At 41.0% G+C, this 14674-nt stretch overlaps 1 protein-coding gene and 1 long non-coding RNA gene across 2 annotated transcripts; one reads left to right on the forward strand and one right to left on the reverse strand.

Moving 5' to 3' along the window:
- Positions 1 to 725: 725 nt before the first annotated feature.
- On the forward strand, positions 726 to 12739 carry map2k1 (mitogen-activated protein kinase kinase 1; the record flags this gene model as incomplete). The annotated part of the gene is made up of 11 exons (XM_080505587.1): positions 726 to 808; positions 8840 to 9050; positions 9547 to 9693; positions 9919 to 9996; positions 10159 to 10210; positions 11512 to 11636; positions 11727 to 11934; positions 12079 to 12143; positions 12226 to 12284; positions 12498 to 12543; positions 12626 to 12739. 11 exons carry the CDS (start codon positions 726 to 728, stop codon positions 12737 to 12739), a joined length of 1188 nt encoding a protein of 395 aa, XP_080361713.1.
- Positions 12740 to 13348: 609 nt separating this feature from the next.
- On the reverse strand, positions 13349 to 14563 carry LOC308136342. Its single transcript, XR_013936828.1, has 3 exons — positions 13861 to 14563; positions 13593 to 13674; positions 13349 to 13406 (listed from the first exon to the last, which is right to left on the reverse strand). It is a non-coding gene; the product is annotated as an uncharacterized lncRNA (long non-coding RNA).
- Between the last annotated feature and the right edge of the window lie 111 nt (positions 14564 to 14674).

Genomic DNA, 14674 nt, shown 5'->3' on the forward strand with positions numbered 1-14674 from the left:
CACTGTTCACCAATTACAGGGAAGATTGTCAAAGTGTCCTCAAGTATATCTACAAAGTACTCTTGTCCAAAGCTAGTCAATGTAATTTCTAAATATTTTAACAACATTAATTATGTTGCAAACACATTCAATACTCAAATTATCCAGCCAATTGGTGTATATAACCAGTTGGACCGGTTTAGATTAGATGCAATAGCTTCCCTTATATAATATGCAGTGCCTCAAGTGAAAGACCTTGGACCCCCCTGTGAGCCCCTCAAAAAAAAAAAATAATAAAATAAATATTCTGTAGATATGCTTGCCACTGATCCAATAATAATAATAATAATAGTATGTATGTATGTATGTATGTATGTATGTATGTATGTATGTATTTTCGAGAAGCTGTTAATTATCGGTCCAGGCTGAATGAACTCTTTGAATGAAACAGCTTGCTGGTGTCACACAAAGTTTTTACCACTTATCACCAGCAGGGGGCGTGCTGCCACAGCCTCAGTCACGCTGTCCGGAAGACCAATGTAAATATTTTCGTGACGTTTCATTCACGTCCACACATTAAGAAGAATCGGATCCTCTGCAGCCCCGCAGCTCCTCGCGCCACTGCTGTGTTTCCTCCTGTCAGTGTCCTCAGACCCTCCGAGTCCTCTCCACACCGCGGATCCTCCACCTGCACCTCCCTGCCTCCATCCACCCCGCTGCGGCTGCACCAGCTGGTTGAGCAGAACATGCAGAAGAGAAGGAAGCCAGAGCCCATCCAACTCAACCCGATCCCCGATGGAAACGCGATCAACGGCACCGGAGCCACCGAGTGAGTGTCCCTAACCACCTGCTGCAGATCTGTAATCCAATTAAGTCCGATTCCTGACTGCAGCCGATACCTGTGTGTGTGTGTGTGTGTGTGTGTGTGTGTGTGTGTGTGTGTGTGTGTGTGTGTGTGTGTGTGTGTGTGTGTGTGTGTGTGTGTGTGTGTGTGTGTGTGTGTTGATCAATAATTGAAACGTATGATCCATAAGACAAGACCTCCATAGTGGTGCAGTGGTTAGCACTGTTAACCCTGGTTTGAGTCCAGGTTGGTTTTGCAAGGGTTTCAGTGTGTGGTTTGCATGTTCTCCCTCCAGGTACTCCAGTTTCCTGCCCCAATCCAAACACACACATTTGATAATAACTGGTGAATCTAAAATTGCTCATGGGTGTATAAAATAGAATAGAATAGAAATACTATTATTAAGTGATTACCCTTTAATGGACAGGTATACTCTGCCTTTTTCCCATTGTTGACTGGTTGTTGACACTCCATTGGACAAACTGGTATAGAAGATGGATTTTTTTATGGAATACAGACTGTAGGACAACTATGAAGAAACATGTTTACACACATAAGCAGTAATATTAATCTGGCGTTTTAAAGACAATCTACATGCATCACATATGCTTGATTGATGCTGTCATCAAAATAGTTGGTGATTAATTTGTTGTCAGCGTCAGTCGCTATTGGTACGAGCCAGCAGTGATCCATCAATCCATACATTTTCCCTCAAGCAGAGAAACAGCGACTGAGACACAATCACACCAACAAGCAACTTAGAGTCACTTAGGCCACGTTCATACTCCAGGGAAACGTGACCCAACTCTGATTTCCTGCTCACAAGTCACCCATATCCCATCGGTTTTTGTGACAGTGTGAATGTTGCCATTCCGATGTTTGCACACCAAAGCCAGGTAACGAATCAGATTTGTATCTCGTGTCTTTCTTTGCAACCGCTGTCCTGTATCCGCCTTCCACGTCTGTGACGTGATGCTGAGTCATGACTGTGCCAGAGGAAGCGGCACCGCCAAAATGTTAAAAGCTGTGCTCTTTTTTTCTTTTCTTTTCCCCGATCTCCTTCTTTCCCTTGTCATTTTGTCGAGATTTTTTTTTTTCAGCTCCTATCGCACAACCACTTGAAATTGGATAAACACGGGCTGTGGTTGTCGTATCCATATTTACGTCCATAAGCAGCGTGATCGGCGTGGCGCTTTCTGCGCATTCCTGTCACTTTGGGAGTCGGATAAGAATCAAGACCTGCTGTGTGAACGTAGCCGAATTAACCTCAAAGTGCATATTGTTGGACTGTGGAAGAAAACCTATGCATGGAAAGGGAGAACATGCAAACTGCACAACTGCAATTAGTTTAAGAAAACTTTGGGATATGATAATAATAAGTCTGAATGTGTGTGTGGTTATCCATTTCTCTGTGTTTGCCCTGTAATGGAACCGAACTTAAATCAAGCACCTAGATCAGCGGATAGAATTGGAAGAAGTTCCCTGGTTTAAACTTGCACAGAATTGCTGTGTGTAGAGTTTGCATGTTCTCCATGTGCCTGCGTGAGATTTCTGCAGCACAGAGCTAAAGCTGCTCTACGTTTCTATCTTCTTATATGTCTCTTAAAAGATGACATAAATATGACAGATGTTTTATTAGAATAGATACGTTTGTAGTTATGTAGAGCTGCAGTTGTTAAATGTATACATGCAAGGTGAGCTAGAACTTTGGTAAATATAGCATAAGTCTATACATACAAGTTCGTAAGTTGTTTCGCATTCATTTTGAAGATTCAGACACATTTTATTTGGTGCAATATGTTTAAAAACTGATCTTTCTGTTGTAACATGGTCTTTATCCTTAGTTTGGATAAAGCATGTGTCAAAATTGCAAGATTGTACAGATGCAGGATTGATACGCACTTCTCACAGGTTGGCATTGTTATTGTGCTTCTCCATCCTGTCTATAATCTGCAGCTCTGCTTTGTGTTCTGTGACTCGCAGCCCACTTTGTATGGAGACTCATTAGTCGGAGTTTGCCCTTTACGCCGAGGCGGCGTGTAGAATGATATTTCTGTGTGTTGGCCTGCTCCCATCGCCATTTGATAAAAACAAAGTAATGGAGATATAAAGTTGTTGTGACACGGTGCTCCAGTTCTCAGTTCACACGCAGAAAATCTCCTGTCAGTCCTGCAAGGAGCTCCGTCAGTGGAGATGAGAATTACATAACATTTTCTCCCATTATGATGCCTCCTTTTCTAATGTGTTGAAGAGGCACAATATATCAATGTTTCATTCTTGGATCACACATCTGAGGCCCATCTGTGTCTTTGGCAAGGAGTTACTCCAAAAACCCAACACTGCAATACACTTCTTTTATATAATTCTGTATTGCATTGAGATTGTATTTATGTCAACAACAGTTCGGAGAGGATACGAACTGACGAACGATGTGGGGGATGTTTTTATTCTAACCAAGGAAGGGATGGAAGGAATGCAGCACCTTAAGATATACTTGAATACTCTTTGAGTTTATCAAATTGTGATGAACACACATGATTTCATTGAATGGGTCATTAACAAAATATTTGCGATGCAAGAATACGCTCGTATTTCAATATACTCTCTTACCCTATGAAACATACACACATTTTAATTTTAAGTGGAAGCTCAGCTTTATTTACCTCGGTATGAATACATTATGTAATCGGAACCCTAAAAGCCATGCTTCCACTGTTACATGTCTACACGCAGTTGCTAGGATACGGGTGCACCTTTTGTAGTATTAAAATGTTTGTATGGTTGTTGTTGTCATTTTATTATTCAAATATTTCTGTCAGTGAGGTAAGAAATAATAGCTAGAAATTCAACATAACTTAAAAGCATCAGAAATAACGACATTACATTCATATTTGTGGTAAATTAACCAAACATTGAAAACTTTCATTGTTTCTTGTCACCTTGATAACATTTGAAGAGGTTTTTTTTATTTTTTTGAAGGTTCATTTCATTTAAACTCTGTATATTTTGAGTTTCTCCAGGGACGCAGCCCTCATATTAAAGTGTTTTATCAGATTTATCAAAAACTGAATATTCACTCTTGTAAGCTTTGGATAAGAACCGACGCTCCTCTGAACTGGTGAGGGTAAAGTGGGTGAAAGAGACTTTTTTTTATATATGCCAGTCCCTATCTTTATTATTTCCTTGTAATGTTACTTTAGATTCTTAAAAAGCTAAAACTCTGAATGTCATTAAGATAAATTTCTTGTTTTACATGATTTAACAGTGAAATTTCCCTCTGTCATTAACTCTCTTCAGTGTTCATTTCAGATTTGAAGGAACCTTGAGTCCCTATTCACAAAGCCAACCCTCTGCCACAGCACCACCATGTCCTTGTAATGTGTGATTTGCTTGTGGAAACCTGCAGATTTGTGAAATCCTTACAGTTCAGTAAAGGAAACGATTATATTTGATGGACTCTAATTGGGTTTTTATTGCTCCACAGACGGTAACAGGGTTGAGTCACCCTTTCCCAGGGATTTAGTTTAAATTCACCGCCAAATTATCATTTCACTTCAGTTCCAGTGTGTCCTTTCGTCGTCGTCTGATTCTTGATATGCACCTGCTCACCTGTTTCCTCATGCTAGTGTACAATACAATCCCTGCTGCTTCCTATCAGCTGGTCCCTTTGTGTGTTTTGCATTCTGTCTGGTTTCAGTCTCCTGCCTCTTTATTACATCTGGCTGCCTGGCTTTTCCTTTTAACGCTTAATTTTTCCACTCCTACTGCAGCAGCTCCATCCATTCCCCAGCGCCATACCTTCTTTTATTGCATGACTTTTAACCAAAGGTGGATTATCTGAACTTTTGATCAGTGTTGCACATGTACGTTTATAACGTGCCGTAGACATTACAGACCATGATTGTTTTTCATGATCAAGGAAGCTTTGCTCCTGGAGTGCTCCACAATCGAATGTTGCTGAAGAGAGCGAGTCCACCATCTATTTTACATCAATTTGTGAAGTCCACAATGTTGTTCATCGACAGAAATTTAACAGATCAAATGGAAGACCATGTGCCGTCAGCAGTGAGGCTGGGACCTTGACGTTGAGGCTCCCACCTCATCACACCAATGTCAGGTTTTACATCACACTCTCTCTCTCTCTCTCTTCCCCTCCCTACATACAGATTGAAATTCAGCGGAAGTCTGATTATACAGCTTTTGTTTAAATTAGGTGAGCTGGAGCTCGGAGTTGCTCGTTACTGCGCTGCTTGTTTGGATGCTCCAAAGCTCCAACGTGTCGTCTTGCAGTGAATCACTTGTTATCGTACTTTATAAGTTCATTCTGAATATGATTCATTTATTAGATTCAGATGTGTTGTAGCAGGGAAATTATGAAGGACTGTGGTTCTCAGGACCACAATGGACATCAGTGTTCTATAATGAGCTTTTCATTTGCACCTCATAATGAGGTTTGAAGGGTGCCGTGTGTTAGACCTGCAATATATCACAACTTCATCATTTATTAATTATTCTTCAGTGCGCCGTGCATTCATGCTCTACATGTTAACATGTTTGGCCAATCTCTTCCTATTGCAGATGTCAATAGGAACCAGGAAAAGTGTCTAAGAAGTATGAAACGCTACAGTTGCCCATGTGATTTAAAGAAAACTAATATAGAAGTTTTTTTTTAACTCTCGTTAAAGTGGGCCAGACAAGAGAAAGAGCACAGTTATTTGGTAGTGCAAATCTCAAAGCAGAAAGTCTTTAACATCATGTACATACGTGTTTATATCAGTTTAAGTTAAGTTGCCACAGCTTTCAATAACTTGGAAACAATAAATGTGCCCATTTCCAATTTTATAAAGTACAGCGGATTAATACTTTGCCCAATGTTGATGCATGAAACATTCAGAAGATTAGTCTTGACAAAGAAATCCTCATGTCTTTCTAAATTAACCTTCTCATCACTTTCTCATGAGCAGAAACTAAAAGGAACCAACTCTTGAGATTTGCAACGACCAGAAGAATGTGAGGGAATTTTCTTGACCATGTTTAAAAGTGACACATTCATTAGTCCCAGCAACTCCTTCACAAACTCTAATCACAATTTGTTATAGCTCGCTAATATTCAATTTGAGAAGGGTTACCCCACTGAGGACACATCCATCCTTTTGAGTCGATGTGACAAAACACTCGTAGCCTCTCAATCCGCCCACACAAGTGTTGGTTTCACTATTCAGCTGTCTCTTAATTCAGGCTTATCGGACCTCTTGTCTGCTTGCACCTTTTCCACAGTCGCTGTTTTGACACAATGAAAAGAACAGGTGATCTGTTAGATGTTGATGATGAACAAGTACTTTCATATATCCCGGTAAGCCAATAGGAGACATCCAGCCATCATCAATGTTGTCTTCATTTCAGTGTCATTCCAGGTGGACGTGTTTGATACATCTTCAAACCTTTGCATAGTCTAATGTATAACGCCCAATATGTGTGATCTATGGCCCGCTGTTATAAAGGTTGTCTCAGCTAGTGATTTGTTTTCTCAACAAGAAGCTTCATGTCGTAGCGCTGACTCTTAAATCAAAGTGTCCCTGAGAGGATGAGAAGTATATTTCATCTTAATGAGTGGTGACCTTATGATCAGATACCCTTGCTCCCTCAGTTATCAGAGCCAGGAAATCAGGCAACCATTGTTCATCCCCCAAAAAAACCCAACCCTACATTTATGATTAATCTACTGTGATAAACCATTTTCAATACAAGTTTTTTTTTTTAGGGCTGTTAACTTTAATTCCGGCTATAAAGTCTTATGATATTGGTTCAACATCAAGTCTGAAACAAAGAAAGCCTGGCAGTTGTTTGGAATGGGAAGCAAGAAGAGGCCTCGTGTTTCCAAACACATTTAAATGATCACATTATTGTGGGTAATTTGTACCATGACACAGGATGATGGGATGCTGACAGAAGCGAGCAAATGTGTTGCATAATGGTCGTGGATGAGCTTAATCCAATCGATGAGCCTCTTACTGAAACCAGACCATTGCACTCTGGTAAAAAAAAGAAATGCCATTCCAGCCCGCCAAATGCTTTCTGAGAATGAAATGGCTGACAGCCATGGCGGGAAGTGTACTGAATGGCCCGCACAATGCCAGCCAGCCATGGGATATTATCAGTGGAGCTCTGAGAACAAAGAAAAACAACCTGTTCTGGACCGACTCCTCTCTGCAATTTGCTGTTTGCCGACTGCATCGATAAGTCCCTGTCATGACATCAGTCCAATTTACAGTGTCTGTGTGCCTTGTTTGAATCTTTGTTCATTCTCCTTATGTGGGTTTGCTCTGTCCAGCCAGCAGATGTTTGTTCATGTCCTCACAATGATGGTGTGAATTTGAAATGAACTTAGAAGTGTAAACCAATACGTTGACCCATGTGGACTTTGGAAATCTGTGGAAATAAAATCCATTATAATCAAGTGGCATCAAGTGTGTGAAAGTAGCTAAGTTGCAATGACCTATTGGGGCAACTCCTGTGAAGTGAGCCGCTGAATAGAAGCTCCTATTAGAGACGAAATGAAATAATACACTTTTGTGAAAAGTGTAACAGTTATATTAGGACTAACCGGATTTGTGAAATAAAAAATTAGCATGAGAAAAGCTATGCTATTAATTGCCTGTGGGTTCCAACATGCCATTAACTGTATTTTATGATGTGAAATTCATGAAGATGTACTTGCAATAAAGTGTTACCTCTTGTCCAGACACAAATTAAGTGCAGTGTGCGAGTTAGAGGGGCCACAATGAGGTCTGCTTTGTGAAGGGAGGCTTTTATCTGTTGAAATGTGTTTCTCTTAATCATTTGGGTAAAAAGCTGCAAATTAAAAAAAAAAGAAGAAGAAATTCTTGACCGCAGCAATGCAGTTACATAATCTGATTTGGCGTCATAGTATTTTAATTGTGCGCATCTTTAACATCAAAGAAAACAAATACTTCCGCATCTACAGGCATAAATCATGTGATGTAGCGGTTGAGAAGGGTTTTTCAGAGGACATGTCATCTTCTCTTTGTTTCTTACATCCAAGCTTATGTCCTTGGATGTTTAATAGACGGAGCACAAAAGCCCAATGCACCTGAAGGGTGGGGGCTCTGCAGTCAACACTGTGGTCCTCGTCACGCATTATGTGGAGTGTGCTCTGGGTTGCTTCTCTCCTCAGATTCTCCAACCTCCTCCACCTCCAGCTCTTGTCGACAAAACGCCCACACCGCCCACATCAAGCTCAAACTCAGCTCCTCGTCTCCATGGATATGCAGGCTTGCTGTCAAAAATAAGACCACTTAACCCTCTCTTTACTGCACGCAGGGAAGAGCATCCTTTCCTGCTTTATAGCTGCTCTCCACTGAGTCGTGATCAAGTGTATTAAATGAAAAAAAGATCAGCATTAAACAGAAGGCTTGTTGAAAACAATCTCCTGCCTGATTTGAGAAATACAGAACAACAGAAATTAAAAGGAAATTTTAATGCAGGCCTAACTTCTGTAAACGTAAACAAGACGCTTTGATTGACTCCAGTATTTTTTGACAGGTTTTTTTTTTGTTTTTTTGTTTTTTTTAATAAAAGCAGAGTGGTACATTACACAGTGTGGTCAGCAGCGCTAGGGGAGGACATGCAAACTTCACACAACAAGGGCTCAGACTCCAACTAATGTTAGGTTTTGCTGTGAGACCAAGTGCTAACAACTGCACTTCTGGAGTATCGAACACAATAGTTTTAAAGCTTTCCAAATGTATTATTGTGTGCATCTTTTTCAATGGGGAATGGGGCCAAGGCCCAACACGTTTCAATCCCTTCAGTCTGGTTGGCTCCATGCTTGGTTTGCTTTGTAGCATCAAGCAAAGGTCACTGTCATGAAGTTCTGTCTCGTCTTTAAAAACGATAAACGTATAGCCTATTTAAAGATTTATGTCTGAATTAAGGTTTATTCAAGGAAGAATACATTTTGTTAAAACATCTTTATCTCTTATTCGACTATTCAAGAACAAACTTGGAGGCACTGCAGAAAAAACTCGAGGAGCTTGAGCTGGATGAGCAGCAGCGGAAACGCCTGGAGGCCTTTCTGACACAGAAACAAAAGGTGGGGGAGCTGAAAGATGACGACTTTGAGAAGATATGTGAGCTCGGAGCGGGCAACGGAGGAGTCGTCTTCAAGGTCTCCCACCGACCCTCTGGTCTGATTATGGCGAGGAAGGTGAGCTGCTTCTTTAGAAGTGAGGACACTGTGAAAAGGCTTTTTTCATTTTCAAGCTGAACAGTAGCAATAGCGATACTCATATTGGAACAACTTGTATGTTGTTTGAATGTCTGTATTTTCCATTTTGACTCGCTTCCTCAAGCTCCTACTTTGTCAATGAATGCATTATTTAAGGAAATTATTTTCTTTATTACTTATATAATTCGTATTACTTTATTGTTTGTGATGACATCGACAGCACGGCCTTGTTATTGTCTTTGTTTTAACATTTACGCAGGGAAATGTCCCTTCAGAGGTTCCAATGTTGAATGTGCAATGCCCTGCCATTACTGCACTATATTTCTCTCCAATAAAAATATGAATAACAGTAATGAAAAAAAAGAAGGAATCTCAGTCAATGTAATGTTGCCTTCAGGGAGAGAAACATAACTGCATGTGTGAGAGGGAGAGATATAAGAGCATGAGTAAAAACCTGAGGTCTCCTGTGTTGCAGCTAATCCACTTGGAGATCAAACCAGCCATCAGGAACCAGATCATTAGGGAGCTGCAGGTGCTGCATGAGTGTAACTCCCCGTACATTGTGGGCTTCTATGGGGCCTTCTACAGCGACGGAGAAATCAGCATCTGCATGGAGCATATGGTACTTTTCTTTAATGATGTGCCTACTGTAGTGTTTCAATAGTATTCACTTTGAGTCTCGCCTCCAGAGACTGCACTGCACGAGTGTCCAGCAAATTTATTTTTTTTAAATTTAATTTCATGTAATCTGGCATGAGATTAAAGTAATTTTCTCTGCCTCTTGTTTCATAGAAGTGATTGGGGATCAGTGAATGCTTTCCTTCAATTCATTCTCTTCTCTTCATAGGATGGCGGCTCGCTGGACCAGTCACTAAAGAAAGCAGGCAAAATCCCCGAGCAGATACTTGGCAAAGTCAGCATCGCTGTGAGTAGCTTCAACACCTCTCCCACATATTCACATTGCATCTATTTTTATTGCACATATAATAGCATTTGTAACTTGTGAATTCGTACGGGTGGTTTTGCTGTTGCACGAACAGATTGTTCGTACGCGCATTGTGCTGATGTGCAATGTTGATCTCCACAGGTCATTAAAGGGCTTTCCTACCTACGGGAGAAACACAAGATTATGCACAGAGGTCAGACCGTCACTTCATTTTTTGAAATGTTAGAATAACAAAGCGCGGTCCCTTTCACCATACCTTTGGTACATAGAGATACTTTTTCCTATGTATGCTATGTTTATTATGCTTTCTTGATTCAAAAATAGGTTTTCACACTTTTTTCACACAGAAGTGTATTTCCAGCATGTGGCAGTCAGCTTAGTAGAGTGGATTTCTTTTTGTATTTATTATCACGTCCTTTACGATAAATTTAGCCATGTATTTTACCCCTCCATCCGACTAAATGGAATTTGTCTGGAGCCACAAAGAGTTCATTAAACTAAACTCTATATCTGCCCCAATGACTTTCCTTTTTCCATTAAATCTAAAGCAATAATTCACGAAAACTAAAACAATGACATCAGCTCATTGATGTCTATGTGTTGTGTGATTTTAGGTAATTTAGCAAGGCAGTTGACCTCCAGCCTGTCCAATCCTGTAAAACCAGCATCGAGTTTTGTCCTCAGTCGAATCTGAGAAATGGCAGATTGATGAGTAAACAACAGAAGCTAGAGATTACTAAGAAAACTGCTAAAACTTGAAAAGAAATTTAAAATAAGTGGACTAGATACAAACTGTGTGCTACTGTGGCTCACTTCTGCCATCTAATGTACAAATCTTGTCCTAAAATTTTATATACTGCACCTTTAAATTGTGAACATAAACCTGCAGCGAAAGCTGCTGGGCAGGTGACATGATTGGCTGTGATGCATATTTTAGTTCACAAAATATAAAATAGTCTCCCTTTGGGAGATTGTCTGCTGCGCAACAACATTTAAAAAGGCTGATTAAAATAACTCTAGTGACATGTGAATCTTTTTTTTTTTTTTTTTTAAAGCCCCGTGAGAGCAGTGTGCTTTACACTCCTGCCTGAGAAAGTGTAACATGTTGTAGAGATTTGTAGAAAACGTCCCTTCGTCTCAATCAGACTGCCAGTATTCTTCCCTGATGAGCTGCCGACTGCATTTTCTTTGTACGAACAGAAATGTTATTGTGTGCCTCATCACTTAGACTGAAATCTCATCAGGATGGGATTTAATACCGGCAAGAACTGGAGTGATTCCAGTCAGCGAAAGATGCCAGTGTTCAGGATTTATTGTTCAAAGAGAGGAATGAAAGATTCTTATGCAGTCCCTTTTTTTTTGACAATTTTGTTAATAGCCAGAGGTAAATCCTCAATCTGCAGTTCCCTTTGTGTTAAAACCCTTTTGTTGTGTGCCACTTTCAGTCCCCTGTTGAATCCTCCCGAATTTTGCATGTCCCTTTTTCTTCCCCAGATGTCAAACCTTCTAACATCCTGGTGAACTCCCGCGGTGAGATCAAGCTGTGCGACTTTGGAGTCAGCGGACAGCTTATAGACTCCATGGCCAACTCCTTTGTGGGCACTCGCTCTTACATGTCGGTCAGTTAAAAATGCACACTGTCCCTGGAGCTCTCATTCACATATTATAACCAGCTCTCATATTACTATTGCGGTGTATGCATTGTGCAGCCGGAGCGTTTGCAGGGCACCCACTACTCGGTCCAGTCAGACATCTGGAGCATGGGCCTGTCGCTGGTTGAAATGGCCATCGGACGTTTCCCCATCCCGCCGCCCGATTCTAAGGAGCTGGAACAGATCTTTGGTTTCCCGATGGAAGGAGAGGCCGCCTCCGGCGAGTCCTCTCCGAAACCACGGCCCCCTGGGCGACCCGGCAGCTGTGAGTCCGATATGAATCGTCCCACAGTTCGAACTGGTGGCGCTTGATGAAGCGGCTGCCGGTCAAAAGTTCCATGAAATAAATTCACAAATCTCAAAACATGAGCGGAGTTGTAAGACGTTTCCATTCACTGCTTTTCTCCAGCATATGGCCCAGACAGCAGACCTCCTATGGCTATATTTGAGCTGCTTGATTACATTGTCAATGAGGTGAGTTAATTTACTGTAATACTGTATCAAGTCTTCATCAGAAAATTCATTCAAAGTTTTAACTGGATGTTTATTTTTCCAGCCTCCGCCAAAGCTTCCTGGCATATTTAGCACCGACTTTCAAGATTTTGTGAATAAATGGTATGAAAAAGTTGTTTTGTTTACATTTTCTGTTTCCACAATACTCCATTTGATTTGTCTTAACCTACCAACTAGACCTTCCCAACGGAGGAAGATACCATTTAAATTCGGTTAAAAATAAATCTTATTGAAACCCTTTCCAAAAGGATGAAAACCGCTTTAAACCATCTAATGGTGTTCACACTGCATCTCGTGTTTTCTTTTCCTTTTCAGTTTGATCAAGAATCCTGCAGAAAGAGCAGACTTGAAGCAGTTGATGGTAGGTATTACTCTGTGAGGAATGTTCTTGTGTGAACTGCCACCTAACTTTTTTTTTCTTCTTTCAATTTCAAAATATTCAGGTGCACCAGTTTATCAAACAGTCCGAGGCAGAGGAAGTTGACTTTGCTGGCTGGTTGTGCAGCACCATCGGACTCAGTCAGCCTGTCACACCGACCCACGGTACCACCATGTGAGACTTTGTATCGTCAGAAAAAACATATTTATACAGAAAACGCAGTGTTTCGAGTTGTGTAATTGATAAGTTATCTTTAGAGTACAAACCTACATGCCAAGTGACAATATGTAAAATAATCGTTTAGGCCCATTTGCAGGCCTGCTTGAAAAGCCATCTTTTTCTAAAGATCAACTATTAAGCTGCTCATCCTGTGTGCTTGACCCCCCCCCCCCCCCCCCCCACCCCACCCTGAAGTCTTTACAGTGCCAGAGTTCAATCTTTGTAAGCTTACATGAAAATAAATGAGTCTTGTGCAGTGACAGTAAACGACGGACCTGACTTGTTATTTTAAACAACTCATTTATTCATCACTGAACTCCAGTCTGAATGAATAGATTTACGCCGTGGGTTTAGGCTTTGCAGGTGTTCCCTTCTTCTTTGCAGGCCTTTTCTTAGGTTTCAGCATCTTGGCCTTGATCTATGGAGAGACCAGAAGAGGAACTCGTCACCTTCAGTAAACGGGTTTAGAACTTCTGCCTGCACTTCTACCAGCTAAGATTCTCACCGCAGGGTCATGCTTCAGGATGGCGTGACGTCTTGCAGTCTTGGCGTAAGGGTTCAGTTTGAGCATGATCTGCAGGTTCTTCAGAGGATTCTTCTTAAGTACTCTGCGGTTGATCTTCTTGCTGCAGTGACGATACGACTCAGTGTCAACAGTGTGAAAGACGGATCAACTCGTAACTTAAGTGATAAAACTTTCTTGAATTACTCAGGACTTCCAAATAATCAGGGTTCAGCAACACGGACCGAAGTAGGAAATCATCATAGTCAATGAGCCAACAATACTTTTTTTTAAAGTAAGGAGTTCTTACTCAGGGGCACGGAGTGCCTTCTGGATCTCCTGACTCTTCAGGATCCTGTTCAGGTCTGTGTTTCATCTTGTGCATTGGCAGGCTGAAACAAGAACCATCAAGAATTTAAGTTTCTCACACGCAAGTAAACAAACGTGTGCCTTTTGACAGTTTGTGCTGCTCAAACTCAGAACTTCAATAAATATCATTATGTTCAAAAACACGGACCGAAGTAGAAGCTCATCATTGTGACAGATACTGTAGATTTGTGGCCGTGATCACAACTTACCTGTAGTCGATCTTGAGGGAGGAGGGTTTACGCCAGGTGCCGTACAGCTCGTCCAGCTTGCGGAAGGCGCTCTCGGTCCAGATGCAGAAGCGACCAACATGACCACCAGGAGCAAGACGCAGGAGGTTCAGCTTGTTCACGTTCTGCAGTGATGCCTTTAAAATACAGCAAGATTAATTAATGATCTGCAAGCTGAAGAGTACATTAAATTACAAGATGTGTTACAATAAGTTTACTTAAAATAAATGAACTTTTGCCCACTTCAGTCAACATTTCCATCTTAATCTTAAATCTGAGCTGTTACACTGCAGGATTAAGAAAATGTTAGTCACAGTAAAAGGCTCCACATTGATGTTTACCTGAGATATATCTGAAGGCCTCAGAAGTTGGCGTTTTGATTGTAGACATATGGCCGTCTGCGCTGGATACCTCTACCACTCATCTTGCACTTACCAGCAGTTTATGGTAGGTATTACACAATGAACAATTTTCTTAAGCAAACCATCACCGTAAGTTTTTTTTAAAAAGTACATTAAGGTGCACCAGTTTGTCAAAGTGCGAGGCAGAGGAAGTCGACTTTGCTGGTTGGTTGTGCAGCACTACTGTCACACCGACCCACTGTACCACCATATGAGACTTGTATCAATTAAAAACGTGTTTATACAGAAAACTCAAGTGTTTGAAGAGTTGTGTAATTGATCGTTATCTATAGAGTACAAACCTACATGCCAAGTGAAAATATGTAAAATTATTTAGGCTCATTTGCAGGCCTGCTTGAAAAGCCATCTTTTTCTAAAGAGCAACTATTAAGCTG

Source organism: Blennius ocellaris (genome assembly GCF_963422515.1).
Source record: "Blennius ocellaris genome assembly, chromosome: 11".
NCBI classification, from domain to species: domain Eukaryota; kingdom Metazoa; phylum Chordata; class Actinopteri; order Blenniiformes; family Blenniidae; genus Blennius; species Blennius ocellaris.